The sequence below is a fragment of the Triturus cristatus genome, chromosome 7 (assembly GCF_964204655.1).
Source record: "Triturus cristatus chromosome 7, aTriCri1.1, whole genome shotgun sequence".
NCBI classification, from domain to species: Eukaryota; Metazoa; Chordata; class Amphibia; order Caudata; family Salamandridae; genus Triturus; species Triturus cristatus.
The window spans coordinates 211587981-211605980 of NC_140590.1; the positions used below are offsets into that span (position 1 = coordinate 211587981).

Consider the following 18000-nt stretch of genomic DNA (forward strand, 5'->3'; position numbering starts at 1 on the left):
TCCTGGCAAACCCAACACACTGCATTGTAAGGCCAGTGTTCATTGTGGGGGTCCTGTTCTGTGCAGGGGGTGGGGCTGGGCTGCCCTGCTCCTGGAAGTGGGCTGCGGAGGCGGTCCATGAGCTGTTGGAGGGCGCCAGAGTCAAAGGAGTCGTGGTCCTCTTCGTCATCAGAGAAGAGAGGTTGGGACTGCTCTGCAGGAGGTGTTGAATTTCCCTCTGCAATGTGAATGGGGGATGCTGTTTAACATTGTGTTCACATGTACATGGTTACATTCAGACTGCATGACAGTGTACATTGTGACTGTTTGTGGGGATCTGCCTATTTGGTGCGGGACAGTGGACATTTCGGCAACATTACGGATGTGTGTTTGTACTTGTACATTGTCAATTCACATTTCCCTACTATGCCACATGTGATAGGCCAGTTTCGGCACACAAGCGACACCAGTTGTGTTCTCTGTTCTGTGGTGGATGTGTTGCGGATTGTGCCACATCGTTGTCAATGGTGATGTGCTCTGCAGGTGATGTGTGTGTCCCGAAATTTGGGTGTGTAGCCCCTGCAGCTCTGATTTGGTTGCCCCTTATCCCTTACATGCGGTGCGCCTCTTATTTCGGTGCATCTACAGTGCTGGGATGTTGCATATTTGGGTGCATTGGTCTCTTGGTGGGATTTGGGGGTCTGGGGCATTGTTTGTCCGCAGCAGTGCTATGCTTAATTGTGCATTTGTGCCATTGTGCCCATCTCCCCCCGTCCCCTAGTCCCTGTTCGGTACTCACCCTGTTGCAGTTGTGTCCGGTCCTGTTGGGCAGTGTCCAGTCCCCCAACTCCTGCCGCCATCTCCCCACTGATGACTGTTGACACCATTTCCTTCATCTCGTCCAGCTCCTCCTGTGGCACTGGGCTCCCACCTTCAGTCTGCATTGCTGCCTTGCGGTTGTTTGTGAGTTTCTGCTTGGTTTTGCACTTAACATCATTCCAGTGCCTCTTGACCTCTTCCGTTGTCCTCTTCAGCAATCCAAATGCATTCACCTTGTCCACGATGGTCTGCCATATTCCATTTTTAGTTGCCAGTGACACAGTGGAGGTGACGAGCAGTAGTTGATGGTGTTCTATCACCTCGGTTATGAGGATCCTGTTTTCCTATGGACTGAACCTCTTCTTCCTGCTCTTCTTCTCCTTGCCCTTCCCTGACCCCGAGGTCCCAGGCTGGTCCTCCGGGGGGCTTGTGGGGTTCTGGTTGTCCTCTGCACTTGCTTCGGCTGCTCCCATTGTGCTTCGCTGTTGTTTGGCTTTTGTACGTGGTTTTTTCCGACTTTTGTAGTGCTTTTTCTCGCATGTCGTGTGGGGATTGCAGGCCTGTGGCTGGTTCTCGCTGATTTTTGTATCACGATTTGCATCATCGCCGCTGTTTTCGCGTTGGTGTTTCGCATTTTTGATGCGTCGCGTTGATTTTAACGCGTTTATTTGTTGCGTTATAGTGGGCCTATCGCATGGTACCACTGGCTTGTGAATACCACGGTGACACAGTGTTATTTTCCCACGACAGACTGCGATGTGAAGAGTTGCGTTAAGCTAAGTTTGCGGTAGTTTTCACACGTTTTTGAAAATATCCCCTCAGATTGATAAGAGTGCGCTGCTCGACTCATTCTCAAACGTCCTTTTTAGACATGACTCTCCTCTTATTTAAGCTCTTTGCATTGGCTATATGTAAAGTAGTGCATTCTTTACAATTCTCTGGTTCTGGCCCTTAGGGCCTTTTTTGACTGCACCTCAATATTTGGTAGTTAGATTGCAACACTATAGTCCCTCTATAGCTTTGTGTTCTGCTCAGGCTTCATTTGCCTTGGTGCAGATACTAAGGCAGGCTGGAAGGGAAAGCGCCTCTTCTCCCTTCTAGCTGCTCATGCATAGAACAAGCTCCTGTTTGGGCTTCAATCATTTTCTTCTGAGTCTTCTTTCAGAAAAACAGCTCAAGACTTGGATCTTTACGCAGGCATTGTTGTGATATGTCCTACCAATTACTTTTCTAGCATCAGGACACTCCTTGAAACAGCTGTGCACTTTATAAGACTTGGTAAATAAATTAAGGCAAGCAAGGAAGCACTCACTGTTCCATCCCCTAAAGTAGTTTTGGTCAATTCCTGTACCCCCCACTGGCTTTGGTGCCAATCTAACTAGAGAGACAAAGGGCAGGCAGGCCAAGGCATGTGCTGCATCTGTCAGTCATAGGGTAGGATTCTTCTGAAGCTAGAAAGGGGCTAGGTACATACCCCGGGTTCCCCTTTAAAATGAAATCAAGGGCTGAGTGCAACCCACAGGCCATCCTGTGCATGAGAGAAACACCCCTACCCACACCTAAGGCCCTTTGCCCACGTGTAACAGTACTACACATCTCACCACTGGAGAGCCATTAACAGTCAGGTGACACTGAACACAGGCACATTTGTCTTAAGCAGAAAAATATCAACTTCTAAAGCTGGCATTTTAAAAATAGTAATTTAAAATTCGACTTGACCATTAGGTTGGATTCTAATTTACTATTAAATAGAGTCCTTGATTTATTTTTTTACGCAGTCCTAAACTTAAGTCATGCATGATACATTATGTCATAATGTAACTCAGTTCTTTTCTATTGGAGATTAATCCTTGCCACAGTGAAAAACTACTTTGAAGATTTTTCATTGCAAGGACATATAAAATGTTAATCATAAATGTCCTACTTTTAACCTACTATATACCCTGCCCTACTGGCACTTATAGCCTACCTTAGGAGTGACTTATAAATATTAAACAGGAAGGATTTGCCCTGGAAAAAGGTTTATTTTGCCATGCCGAAACAGCAGTTTTAAACTGCACACACAGGCTGCCAGGGCAGGCCTGTAGACATGTTGTACAGTGCTACTTTTGTGCGTGACACGCAAGTGCAGTAGTTCTCTTTTAGGATTTAATTATAAAGGCCCTAGGTACTCATGGTACCATATGCTAGGGATCTGCAAGCAAATTAAATGTGCCAATTAGGTGTATGCCAATTTTACAATTTAAAAAAAAGACAGTACAGACCCTTTATCACGAGTTGGTAGCAATTAAGTGCACAGTCATATGGCCAACAAAAATAGGCTTAAAAGCAGGTTGCAAACATCTGGGGGGACACCACAATTTATTTTTATTTTCCAACACTCATTGAGGGTAAAACTCATCTGGAGTTGTTCATGTTCCGGTTCACTTGGGATATTGACTGGCATTTCAGGTTTGACTGTTTCTATAGGAGCAAACCAAGGATGCCTATAGTGACAGGATGATGGACATTGAGGTTCAGCTTTGATCATGCTCCAGTCTTGATCAATCACAAGATTGTATTTGCTTCTCTGCACTAGATACCTGAGTTGGTATGAGGAGTCCTACAAAGTGCAAGTGGAGATGATTCCCATTGATGCAATAACTCAGGGCGTGAAACACCAGATCCGGTATCATTTACATGATGGACTACTAAGAATTAAGTTGTGGACTCAAAGAATTCATTTGCTGGTTCAAGAGAATTTGCCTAATTATGTTGTTGTCTAATAACTGTGACTGTGGGCAGGACATATGTCCTACTTTTGGTGTAACCTTAAGAAAGTATACATAATTCTCATTTAGATTAATTGTTTCAAAAAGTATCCCACGTGGATAACCTGATAATCGGGCAAGGATTCAGGCTTAAGGGTGAACATTCGGACTTATAATTTTCAAAGGCAGTGGTTTTCCACTTCACAAAGGCCTTCATTTAAACAGTGTAGCCCTTCAATTCCTGATCGGGGCCTTATAAGTTGTCCCTCTCACTTCTGCTTAGGTTATTTGTGCTTTTTTGATTCTCATTTTCTCTATGAATGTTTTCAAACAGCAGCCTTCCTGTTCTACTGACGGGGAAACAGAAAAACAAAGTACACAAACAAACATGTGCTGCAAATTGGTGGATTAGGCTTGAGATTATTAAACAGATGTTTGTTTTGAGTGAATGTATGTTATGTGCCAGGTTTATCTGTTCTACATGTATTATTCCTTTTGCTGGTTGATAAAGATGTCCATTAGCTATGAAACATTTAATGTGCTTGCATAATATGTAGTGAAAGAGAATCTGTAAATAATGCCATCAAAGCAACTGTATAAGAGTGTTAATACCGATTATGCTCATATTTCAATTCTGTTCTCTTCTCAGTGTTGGCTGCGGCGCTTTCAATTGGAAACTGTGTTGGTAAGAAGATAAGCAATTCATTAAGTTCTGAATAGATACATGGATGTATTTTCTATAAATGTGTGCTTCTGTGCTCCAAGGCAACACCTGCCCTGCTGGCTGTGTTTTCAAATATTTGTCTACTACAACCAAGGATTCCCCTATAGCACTCAGGCTTCCCAGTGGTCCTGTTGGAGCCATTATACCTTAGAGGACCCACAGAACATTAGGGCCAGACTTGTAATTAATTGTGCAGAGAAGACAGACAGACAGGAGGAGTTATGGCCTGATCGCCATGCTGCTGCCTTGCTCCCACACAGCCAAAGCTTTGTGCGCACCGCCTGCCACATTACAACTTTTTTTGTCACTGGCAGGCGGTTCTTTGGCAGACCCGTGGCGAAGACTATGAAATAGGCATTGCAATAGGGATGTCAAAGTCAGTGCCTGCACGGCATGGACTGGTGCAGTCCATGCCGTGCAAGTATTGGGGGGCTAGCACATAGCGGGGCACCTCATGAGCCCCCTGAAGGCACCCCATGGCCCTGAGGCAACAGGGGGCCCTATAGGGCCACCTTTGTTGCCTCTCCGCCACGGTTTTCATGGAGTAGAAACCACCATGAAACACGTGGTGGAGAGGAGTCTCATAATTTGCTTGGCGGGACACAGTGGTTCCGTCAAGCATATTGCAGCCTCAAGACCGCCACGCCACCGTTTGGGATCTCTTATCCCTGGCGGTTACAGTGGGACAATTGCGGCCCTACCGCTCTAGTTTTAATAGGGCTGCTGGAAGATCGCCACAATGAGTCTGGCAGTCCATGGACCGCCAGACTCACAATCAGGCCCATAAACGTTTTCATGGAGCATAGCATAAACCACAGCTTAGAGGTCTCAAGGCTCGTTCATAAATTGCATTGGTGGAATTTTAACATAGCCAAACATTTGCAAATAGTAAACAATGTGAATAATGGTGAAGTTAAAAGAGGCAAATATGCCAACCAGAACCGTGACATATATAAACAGATATACATTGACTGCTATCACAGTGATAACATAATAATATACAATTGTGAGGTTGCAACAATGGTTAGATGGCAATTACAAAAAGAGTACAGAGATCTGGGCCTAAATCCATCGTTTTTTTTGCTCACCATGCTATTCCAGTTTGAACCCAACCATATGCAAATCAGTCTTGACCCTTTCACCCCTCTTCAGCCAGGATAGCTTGATTCCAGTGGCATGGAGAGCACGAGACTCACATCTGAGCATACCCGTCCCACTCGGGGTGACAAATGCAAAAACAACAATTGATGGACAGAATGCAGAACAATGTCATACATTCACCCCAGTACAGAGATCTGGGCCTAAATCCATCGGTTTTTTTGCTCACCATGCTATTCCAGTTTGAACCCAACCATATGCAAATCAGTCTTGACCCTTTCACCCCTCTTCAGCCAGGATAGCTTGATTCCAGTGGCATGGAGAGCACGAGACTCACGTCTGAGCATACCCGTCCCACTCGGGGTGAGAACTGCAAAAACAACAATTGATGGACAGAATGCAGAACAATGTCATACATTCACCCCAGTACAGAGATCTGGGCCTAAATCCATCGTTTTTTTTGCTCACCATGCCATTCCAGTTTGAACCCAGCCATATGCAAATAAGTCTTGACCCCGTGCCCCATGGGAACAGTCCAGCCCGAACTGCCAAGCCAGGTCCTCCCTGGACTGGAAACAAGCATCCTAGGACCGGTTTCGGGGTTTCACCCCTCTTCAGCCAGGATAGCTTGATTGCAGTGGCATGGAGAGCACGGGACTCACGTCTGAGCAAACCTGCCCACTCGGGGTGACAAATGCAAAACAACAATTGATGGACAGAATGCAGAAAAATGTCATACATTCACCCCAGTACAGAGATCTGGGCCTAAATCCATCGGTTTTTTTTGCTCACCATGCCATTCCAGTTTGAACCCAGCCATATGCAAATCAGTCTTGACCCTGTACCTCATGGGAACAGTCCAGCCCAAACTGCCAAGCCAGGTCCACCCTGGACTGGAAACAAGCATCCTAGGACCGGTTTCGGGGTTTCTCCCCTCTTCAGCCAGGATAGCTTGATTCCAGAGGCATGGAGAGCACGGGACTCACGTCTGAGCATACCCGTCCCACTCGGGGTGACAACTGCAAAAACAACAATTGATGGACAGAATGCAGAACAATGTCATACATTCAGCCCAGTACAGAGATCTGGGCCTAAATCCATTGTTTATTTTGATCACCATGCCATTCCAGTTTGAACCCAGCCATATGCAAATCAGTCTTGACCCTGTGCCTCATGGGCACAGTCCAGCCCAAACTGCCAAGCCAGGTCCTCCCTGGACTGGAAACAAGCATCCTAGGACCGGTTTCGGGGTTTCACCCCACTTCAGCCAGGATAGCTTGATTCCAGTGGCATGTACAGCACGGGACTCACGTCTGAGCATACCCGTCCCACTCGAGGTGACAACTGCAAAAACAACAATTGATGGACAGAATGCAGAACAATGTCATACATTCACCCCAGTACAGAGATCTTGGCCTAAATCCATAGTTTTTTTTGCTCACCATGCCATTCCAGTTTGAACCCAGCCATATGCAAATCAGTCTTGACCCTGTGCCCCATGGGAACAGTCCACCCCGAACTGCCAAGCCAGGTCCTCCCTGGACTGGAAACAAGCATCCTAGGACCGGTTTCGGGGTTTCACCCCTCTTCAGCCAGGATAGCTTGATTCCAGTGGCATGGAGAGCACGGGACTCACGTCTGAGCATACCCGTCCCACTCGGGGTGACAAATGCAAAAACAACAATTGATTGACAGAATGCAGAACAATGTCATACATTCACCCCAGTAAAGAGATCTGGGCCTAAATCCATCGGTTTTTTTGCTCACCATGCCATTCCAGTTTGAACCCAGCCATATGCAAATCAGTCTTGACCCTGTACCTCATGGGAACAGTCCAGCCCAAACTGCCAAGCAGGTCCTCCCTGGACTGGAAACAAGCATCCTAGGACCGGTTTCGGGGTCTCACTCCTCTTCAGCCAGGATAACTTGATTCCAGTGGCATGGAAAGCACGGGACTCGCGTCTGAGCATACCCGTCCCACTCGGGGTGACAAATGCAAAAACAACAATTGATGGACGGAATGCAGAACAATGTCATACATTCACCCCAGTACAGAGATCTCGGCCTAAATCCATTGGTTTTTTTTCTCACCATGCCATTCCAGTTCGAACCCAGTCATATGCAAATCAGTCTTGACCCTGTGCCTGATGGGAACAGTCCAACCCGAACTGCCAAGCCAGGTCCTCCCTGGACTGGAAACAAGCATCCTTGGACCGGTTTCGAGGTTTCACCCGTCTTCAGCCAGGATAGCTTGATTCCAGTGGCATGGAGAGCACGGGACTCACTTCTGAGCATACCCGTCCCACTCGGGGTGACAACTGCAAAAACAACAATTGATGGACAGAATGCAGAACAATGTCATACATTCACCCCAGTACAGAGATCTGGGCCTAAATCCATCGTTTTTTTTGCTCACCATGCCATTCCAGTTTGAACCCAGCTATATGCAAATCAGTCTTGACCCTGTGCCTCATGGGAACAGTCCAGCCCGAACTGCCTAGCCAGGTCCTCCCTGGACTGGAAACAAGCATCCTAGGACCGTTTTCTGGGTTTCACCCCGCGTCAGCCAGGATAGCTTGATTGCAGTGGCATGGAGAGCACGAGACTCACGTCTGAGCATACCTGTCCCACTCTGGGTGACAAATGCAAAAACAACAATTGATGGACAGAATGCAGAACAATGTCATACATTCACCCCAGTACAGAGATCTGGGCCTAAATCCATCGTTTTTTTTTGCTCACCATGCCATTCCAGTTCGAACCCAGTCATATGCAAATCAGTCTTGACCCTGTGCCTCATGGGAACAGTCCAACCCGAACTGCCAAGCCAGGTCCTCCCTGGACTGGAAACAAGCATCCTTGGACCGGTTTCGAGGTTTCACCCGTCTTCAGCCAGGATAGCTTGATTCCAGTGGCATGGAGAGCACGGGACTCACTTCTGAGCATACCCGTCCCACTCGGGGTGACAACTGCAAAAACAACAATTGATGGACAGAATGCAGAACAATGTCATACATTCACCCCAGTACAGAGATCTGGGCCTAAATCCATCGTTTTTTTTGCTCACCATGCCATTCCAGTTTGAACCCAGCTATATGCAAATCAGTCTTGACCCTGTGCCTCATGGGAACAGTCCAGCCCGAACTGCCTAGCCAGGTCCTCCCTGGACTGGAAACAAGCATCCTAGGACCGTTTTCTGGGTTTCACCCCGCGTCAGCCAGGATAGCTTGATTGCAGTGGCATGGAGAGCACGAGACTCACGTCTGAGCATACCTGTCCCACTCTGGGTGACAAATGCAAAAACAACAATTGATGGACAGAATGCAGAACAATGTCATACATTCTCCTCAGTACAGAGATCTGGGCCTAAATCCATCGTTTTTTTTTGCTCTCCATGCCATTCCAGCTTGATCCCAGCCATATGCAAATCAGTCTTGACCCTGTAACTCATGGGAACAGTCCAGCCCAAACTGCCAAGCCAGGTCCTCCCTGGACTGGAAACAAACATCCTAGGACCGGTTTCAGGGTTTCACCCCTCTTCAGCCAGGATAGCTTGATTCCAGTGGCATGGAGAACACGGGACTCACGTCTGAGCATACCCGTCCCACTCGGGGTGACAAATGCAAAAACAACAATTGATGGACAGAATGCAGAACAATGTCATACATTCACCCCAGTCCAGAGATCTCGGCCTAAATCCATTGTTTTTTTGCTCACCATGCCATTCCAGTTTGAATCCAGCCATATGCAAATCAGTCTTGACCCTGTGCCTCATGGGAACAGTCCAGCCCGAACTGCCAAGCCAGGTCCTCACTAGAATGAAAACAAGCATCCTAGGACCGGTTTCGGGGTTTCACCCCTCTTCAGCCAGGATAGCTTGATTCTAGTGGCATGGAGAGCACGGGATTCACGTCTGAGCATATCCGTCCCACTCGGGGTGACAAATGCAAAAGCAACAATTGATGGACAGAATGCAGAACAATGTCGTACATTCACCCCAGTACAGAGATCTGGGCCTAAATCCATATTTTTTTTTTGCTCACCATGCCATTCCAGTTTGAATCCAGCCATATGCAAATCAGTCTTGACCCTGTGCCTCATGGGAACAGTCCAGCCCGAACTGCCAAGCCAGGTCGTCCCTGGACTGAACTGGAAACAAGAATCCTAGGACTGGTTTCAGGCTTTCACCCCTCTTCAGCCAGGACAGCGTGATTCCAGTGGCAGTTCGGGCTGGACTGTTCCAATGAGGCACAGGGTCAGACTGATTTGCATATGGCCATGTCTGAACTATGGTGGCGGAGTGAGCTAAAGAATGATGGTGGATTAAACCCAGATCACTTGACTGGGGGTGAGTGCTTGCATTGTTCAACACTCCGTCCATCATCCCCTTTGGTTTTGCTTAGATGGCAATTACAGCATGTATATGTCATCACATAACCAAATTGGTTGTATGATGTTACAACGCATGCCGTTACCCTGACATGCTATCAGGGGTGTGCTGGTAAGTTGGAATAGTATCGTTTACTATTCCAACTCCAGCGTGTGCAACTTTAGGGATGGTGTTGAAGTTAACACCTACTACCTCTTTCAACAAGCCTTTCGCGTTCTAACGGTATGCATTGTAATGGTATGCGCTGTAACGCTTCTGTTGTAAAGGCTGTCTCCAAACCAAATTTCCTACGTCATCCAAGATCCAATAAATCACCTCATGTAGCTTTTATCTGTTTAGTGCCCAACCACATGCTATCCATAGATCCGAGCCTGACAAAGACACAAAAACGGGAGGCAGATTTACTAGTTGCTCACGCAGAGCAGCATCTGCAAATGCTGCATTGTGCTGCATGAGAAGGAGAGAGCAGGAGTGCACCATATTTACAGAATGACGCTATCTTCCCCTCTCCCTAGCGCTGGTGCAGATAAATGCTGCAGGTAAAAGATAGTATGCTTGACTGGGGGCATGACTGCTACAATGAGACAGCTCTTATTTGTCAGCAGAGAATGGGTGATGAGTGGGGCAGTTTTCCATTAATGGTGTGTACTGAAGCCCCCCTCAATGGACATTGGTGCCATGCCTGACAGTGGGGGGGTGGCTGAAAAGAACAACAGAGCAAGAAGGATTTCTCCCAGCCACATACAGAGGAGGGGAGAAGTCCATTTCGAATGAGGGGACTGCCAATAATCTGGTGCAAGGTCAGAAAGGGATGTTGCTAGTATTGGATATTCTTGTGAAAACATTGGATAATGTGGGGGAAAATCCTCTTGTGGTGAAGGCATGCTGGCGAGAAATGGAGAAAAATATGCTTGAGTGCCCTGAGTGCCCTGAGTGGAACAGCCATTGAAATGAAAATGCAGAAATCTTTAGGATGAGTGGATGCTTAGGAGACAAAGATGCAAGACTTGCAGTACTCCAATGGGGCGGATCTAGGGCAACATTCCTGCTTTCATGCAAAATTCATATTCAAAGCTGCAAGGACCATTAGAGCTGTGGACTGTCCTTCTGGTGAAGGACTGTCCAGTTGGAACACATCTGAGGTCCAGCACCAGTTGGAACACATCTGAGGTCCGGCATTGTCTTTTAGCAAACCATCTGAGTTCGACATCTCAGTCTGGAACGATGCCTGTGAAGAAAAAACATTACAGTTGTATTTCAAGGACTATTGACCACCAGATATTATCTTTATTAACGATTCCTTTCCAACATAAACATTAAACAGATAGAATCTGTAGCACACTTGTTCTTATTGTAAGTGTCATGTTCTATTCTGTTACTTAGTGTGACATGGCCCAGGTCCTTTCCACTAGACCAGAACCTCCTTCTCCTTTAAAGTGAGTGCCGTGTGCAGAAATACCAAACACATCTGTGCACACTGAAGGGAGAGGAGGTAAAAACAGTGAGTGGTCAGCAGGACATATCTCTCTGAGGGCACTTATTCCAACTCTTATCTCTTTTTTCTTTTTTCTCTTCTCCATCCCCTTTCTCTGCCCTTTCTTCCAATGTCATCTCTAGCTGTTTCTTCCTCCACTCTCTGCTGGAGCTCTTCAACTATGTAAGATACCAGTCCGCCCAACCTGTTCTGGAGACTGTGGGCTGTACCACATAAAGTAAACACAAAGAGCACAAAGTTAAGATAAAATATATGCCACAGCATGGGATCACTGACGTCTTAAGTAGTTGCAGAGCTGGAGCAGCACTATTTTACCAGCTTACTCAGTGATAATTGATTGCTTTCCCCAGGAACCTTAGAAGTATGTACTGCTTTTGTCTGTAGACATAGCAGTATTTGTTGACATATCTAACGTAAATTACAGTACTTAACAGAAAACAAATATAAAGTAACAAAACAACACCATTAAAAAATAACAGGGTACGTCACAAGAAAACAGACAAGCCAGAATGCAACATAACTGCTGTGGAACACAACAAAATCCAGGTAAAAAATACAGCAGCACAAAAAACAACAGACTATATTACCACTCAAGAAATGTGCACAACAAATGAAGACAATCGTTTTTGTGACATGTTACCACCTGGGGAGTCCTGTTCTCATAATATAGTGTTAAAATGTGTTTATGGCTTGCACTACCTTACCACAAAGGCTATGCAATGGCGCCAGTCACAAATGTTTTGTGATCCTCACAGTGTTCTGGTTTAGTGCTCAAAGTGCTTATTTTGCATGATTTGGCCCCTGTTCTGTTATGTTTCTTCCTTGGCATTTTGTGTGCTCAGCATACACTGTAATAAGCAGACATGTTTTTCTGCCCCAAAGCTCGGAAGTGCCACTGTTGTGTGGTACCAGATGAAAATACTGTACTTCAAATACTGTTTACAAAAATATCCCCACACTGGAGTTAATAACAGAAAATATACATCCAATAGAGTGGACGCTGTCTTTCTGTCAGACGATTTTTTGCCATTGGTTTTCTGACAAATGGACCCCCACCCCCCCCCAGGGAAAAGTAAACAGCTGCAGAAAATTGCAAGTAGCTTCTGCTGATTCAATGCCTTAGCTACTAAGAGATGCTCAGGGCACAGGTACCACCAGCCTTCAATACTTCATTGACGACAGACTGAGGTCCCTCATTCCTCCAAACTATCTCTTTGTCTCTCCTTGAAATACCTTCCTCTATGGCCAGTGTCCCATCCACCAATCTAACACTCTCCTTGTTACCTAAATCACCAGTCTTGCCCAGTTCCCCATTACCCTTCCAACTTTCTATCTTATCTTTGCGACCCAAAGGTTTCAATGGTGGGGTATTGCAACTGTGGATGCTGGTTTGGAGGTCATCTGTCCCCTTCTGACCATCATCAAGCATTTACAACTTTCTGCAGCGAATCACAAGTTTATATCCACTCCTCTAATATAAATGTGGTGGCAAATTTCTACTTTTTGCAAACAGTTCCTTTTTTCAAGGGTTTGAGATTCAGTGCTTGCAAACCTTGAACAAACTTTAAAAGAGCCTCCTACTGGCATTTAGTGGTCATCCTGTCTATTTTTTACATGAATTAAAACACGTTTTCCAGCGGTGACTCCAGTCAGCATAAAAGTTCTGATGCACTGTACACTGTGGCACTTCTGATGAACACCATTGGATCAGTATCAATCAATCAATCAAACGGCATTTGTAAAGTGCAACACTGTCACCCCTAGCGGTATTTGGGCGCTGAGTCTGCATCAAAAAACCATGTCTTAAGTCTCTATCTGAAGTCTGTCTGCAAGGGGGCTGTAAGGAGCTGGAGGGGGAGGTCGTTCCAGGTCTTGACAGCAATGTAGGAGAAGGAGCAGCCGCTGCTGCGGGTGCGACAGATGTGGGGTGTTTGTGCAAGGGCGAGTAAGTAGGAGCGCAGGTGTCTAGAGTGTTGGTGGAGTTCAGTCGTTGGTTGAGGTAAGCAGGTCCTAGGTCATGGAGGCTTTGAAGGGGTGCGTGAGGCTCTTGAAGTGACATCTCTTATGATGGGGGGCCAGAGGAGGTCACTCAGGTGGGGGGCGATGTGGGTTCATTTGGGGAGGTCAAAGATGAGTCTGGCTGCAGTGTTCTGTGTGGTTTGCAGTCCTCTGAGGAACTGGGTGGAGATGTCAGCGTAGAGGGTATTGCTGTAGTCGAGGCGGGTGCTGACGAGGGCCTGAGTAAAGTCTTTCTGGTGTTGTTAGGGATTCATTTGAAGATTCTGTGGAGCATGTGAAGTGTGTGAAAACAGGAGGAGTCAGTATGGCATTCGAGTAGGGCGACTGAGTTTAACATTACAAGTACAGATGCAGCTAGTGACACCTGTACTTCTTTCTACCTCTAGATATCTCGATGCAGACTTCGGTGCTGACAAACCAAACTTTACCATATCCGGACATGCTAATCTTTCTTTAAAAGATAGATAAATTGCCTAGACTACACTGGGTGAAAAAAATATGTATGGCTTTGATAGGGTATTGCATGCAAAAACATCATGCACAGATGATGCTTGCATGCTGTATCATGTTCATGTCAAATCTTTTGGCTTTGCGAATGCTTGTTCTTCTCCCTTCCTCTCCTCCTCAGCTCTTTCACCCTGACCCACATTGCTACATTTTTCCCTCACCTTCAACATCCATGTCAGACAGCGTGCACTGTGATATTAAGCCACAGTCCGAGGGTAAGAATGAAGTGGGATAGCGGGTCAGTCAGCAGAATTTCATCCCCCTCCAATGAAAAATGTCCAAATTACAATTACTGGACCCTTATTCCCAACGGCGTCTTCCTCATTTCTTTCTTTACCCCTTTTCACTTACAGTTCTGTAGCTTTCCAACACATCCTCTTGTCAACTCATATTTCTCTCCATTCTCCATCTTCCAAAGCTCTAATTTTCTCAATAAATATTGAGAAAACCTTGAGTAAACAGAACAGTGGCTCTACGTTGGCGAAAGAGCGCTAAGTTTTCAGAGTCAGCAGCACTTAGATTTTTTAAATACTAAGAGCCCATTTTTCATCACCAGGGGCCCAATGTATCACAAAAGCATTTTGCGATTGCCAAATAGTGATTTTTACCGAATCGCTAATTGGTAATCGCAGAATGCTTTGGGGCAGATCTACTACTTCTGGCGCATCTCTGCTAATCAGCAGGGATGCGCCAGAAGAGTTGCGACGCATCTGCCCACCCGTGCGCCACCACTGATGCACCGCATTTACAATGCGGCGCACTGTGGCGCGCGGATGGGCAGATGCGTTTTTATACCCCCCACGGAAAGGTGGCGCATTGCCGGAGTTGTGTCGCATGCGCGACGCAGCTCCAGCAAGGCTCGGGGTGCCCCTATCCCTAACATGATGCGTCAATCCTTACGCCTGCTTCAAGCAGGCGCAGGGTTTGGACGCAGCACGGCCGTAAAAGTGACTAGGTGAAATCTTGTAGATTTCACTGAGCCACTTTTCTGAGGCATTCCTGCGCCAGAATGCCCCCCCCCACCTGTGCAGCAACGCCCACATGTGGCGCAGGGCTTTACAACGTGACGCATCTCCATAGATGCATCACGTTGTAAATACACCGCAGCATGGCGCTGGCATTGCGCCACCACTGCGTCTCTAAAGTGACGCAACGGCGGCGCAAATCTGGCGTAAGGGGCTTATACATTTGCCCCTTTGTATGTAAGTGATTGCCAAAGATTTTGCGATTCTTTAATATTACCAAAAAAGCGATTCACTAAATAGGTAATTGCTATTAGGTAATACTACTCCATTCGTTCAAGGCCCATTGGTGCAAATGGTTTTGTTTCAGCTCATTTGTAATTGCAAATTAGGTTATTCAAAGCCAAGGGTGCCTGGGGGCCTGAGGTCCCCTAGCACCCCCCCCAAAAAAAGATGTTAATATGTAAAGCACACACATGCGCTAGGGGCATGTGTGCGCTAAAAGGCACTTTGAAAAATGCATTTTTGTGAATTTTTAAGAGTTTGCACATGGTTACCATTGACTTCAAGTCGACGGTAATAGCATTTTCCTAAATGCACAGTTTGCATTTAAAAAATGCTTGGTACATATGCTTTGGGATTCCCTATTCGTAGTCGCAATTTTAGGTAATCACTGTTTTTGTGATTGCCTAAAATTGTGACCAGAAAGCCTTTAATGCAGCTTGAAAGGGTATTTTGCATTCTCGAATGGCCGAAAAAATCGATTTGCATCGTATGTGAATGCAAAAGTGTTTGATACATGTGACCCTTGGGTTCTTACCCTCGTGGGAGCTTACTGGCTACGTTTCAACAAGAGTCAGATATCTGTCCTTAGTGTATGCTCCGAAGATGGCATAACTGCACATGAACTGATAAAAGAGATGCTGAAGGTAAAGCTATGATATTCACACCCCAGCTGGATGGGTCAGCAGACCGACCGCCAGGGTATGGAACTCTGGGACAGTCTAAGACAACAGTCTATTAACACAATGGCATTCTGTGCTCAGAGTGACACACTGACTGTATTCAACACATGTAAGATATCACAACAACCATAAGACGTATGTATCTCAGAGGCTGCTGGGTTTCTTAGTGCGGATTTCAAAGTCATTTGGAGGGAGAGTAGCAGCCGTGTTTGCCCTGCATTGTGGCTCCGAATCAGCTTACCCTTTGTTCCCGGATACATGATCACTTAATAATCAACAAAAGTAATATCAGATACAATCGAAGGCTCATCAATATCTTTGAGTCCCTACACCCATTGCAGGATCATATTAAATTGACCACGAAGGCTATCTGTCAGGCCACCTATTGCAAATAAACTCAATCTGTTTTGAAATGTATCCCTGCCCCAGTTTGTCAATTGCCTCATGCTCAGACCGAGCTAAGGTACGTCACGGAGTGCTGTCAGGAGAGGTGGTGATAGCAAAGTAAAGACTGTATTTACGTACACATGTGATGATGTAACATAGGCAAACACGGACACGTAGCCATACTGTTTGCATGCATTGCCACATCAAAGCCCGACTTATTGGCTTTGCCCGCATTTCATTTCTGTAGCATCCGTCTGCAGGTAGTTTTTCCTGTGCTTCCTCCGAAGTTCGTATAGAAGGCTTGGGAAAGCTCCTACTGGCTTTAGGAAGGGGGGCGGCGGTGTTTTTCAAATACTGAAGCTAGGATACAAACTAGGACTCTACATTCCAAAGAACCCTTAGGTCCGAAGGGAGTCCAGGGGCAGAAGATATCTCGTTCCGAGCAATGCAGCCTTTTCACTGCAGCTGTTCTAATGTTGCTGGCAGTTATTGTCTACTTGTTGGTAACTTTCATTTCACATGATGCCCAGGCCTGCACTACACATCTTTGGGATTCCCTGTATGTGTGCTTCAGATGATGTAAGATATGGCTGCAGATGCCTTTCAGAACGGGTCGCATTTTATATATGGTCAAAATGTGTAGTATTTTTTTAAAGGTACCGGTTCGAATGTGAGGCTGCTGGGTCGCATTTCATATATGGTCAATAATAATCCTATAACTCTCCTCATATTTTCATTGCAGAAAAAAAGTGCAAAAAAAACATGGAGTACACAGACTGCGGCAGCAGGTGTCCGAACACCTGCAAGGAAGTGACCAACATGGGGAGTGACAGGGCGTGCGCCACATTGTGTGTCTCAGGATGCTTCTGCAAAAAAGGATATGTCCTGAATTCTGATCGATGTGTACCTCAGAGTACATGTCCTTGCGCCGCCAATGCTCACTATTCTGAATGTGGTTCTCCATGCCCGCTCACCTGCGAGAATTATAAACAGGCAGCAGCAGCATGCACAGCACCATGTGTGGCAGGATGCACATGCAACAAAGGCTACGTGAGGTCTGGAAATGCTGGCAAATGTGTGCTTCCCAAAGACTGCCCTCCTCCTCCCAAGGCTTAGACTTGCAGCTCGACGGATCCTTCCAATCAGTTCTAAAAAGTGTACTTTAGTACAATAACAATAAACCTTTGTGATTACAAAATGAAGCTGCATCTGTTATACGTGCTAATTAAAATCGAGTGTGATATTCATTGTATTATAGAATATAGTATTAAGAAGCATATTCAATCCGGCTAGTGTGCATAGACGTACAATGAAGAAACTCAAAGTAGTGCTACTGGTTGGAATGCTCAGCCACCTTCCAAGGCCAGCAGATCTGAGTAAACTGACAGACAGCCTCTTCTGGCCCAGGCCACCTACTGGTGATATCTCCTTAAAAAGATGAGCAGTGGCTTAAGTAGAAGTCCTAATCCCACAGAGGAAAAGTTTAGGAAGTAGACGTTCTAAACATGAGTAGGGTTTAGCAACTGACATTCTGTCATCCATAATCCATAATGTTGATAGATCATTGCCATTATTTACAATTTTCTTTCCCTGCATTTTAGACTAAGTATAACCTTTTTAATAGCTGCTACTTGCTCTATTTTAGTTCTAGACAATATTACACTTCCTCTGGTGAAATTATGAAATTTCCTTTTTTATTGGAAGAAGTGTAGAAATGCAGGATGGTCAGACTTTTACTGTTGACAGTGAAGTACAGTTTTGTGTGGCCTGTAAATGTAAGGCAATCGAGTTGGGTGTATAGTTTATTCTGCAATAGTGTGCCTACAGTTGCCTTTTTTTATTTGGGATATAAATGGAAAATAGAAATACCTTAGCATTAGCGGAATAATCTAGAAAACCATTGCT

The 18000-nt window shown here is 45.8% G+C and overlaps 1 protein-coding gene across 1 annotated transcript in view; it reads left to right on the top strand.

Moving 5' to 3' along the window:
• Window positions 1–17297, top strand: part of LOC146809240 (venom peptide SjAPI-like) — a 27641-nt gene extending 10344 nt beyond the window's left edge. The window contains exons 3-4 of the mRNA XM_085616052.1: window positions 4198–4233; window positions 16838–17297. Of these exons, the coding sequence (XP_085472178.1) occupies window positions 4198–4233; window positions 16838–17211 (410 nt within the window). The 3' untranslated portion in view covers window positions 17212–17297. The remainder of the gene's footprint in view (window positions 1–4197; window positions 4234–16837) is intronic.
• Window positions 17298–18000: the final 703 nt, after the last annotated feature.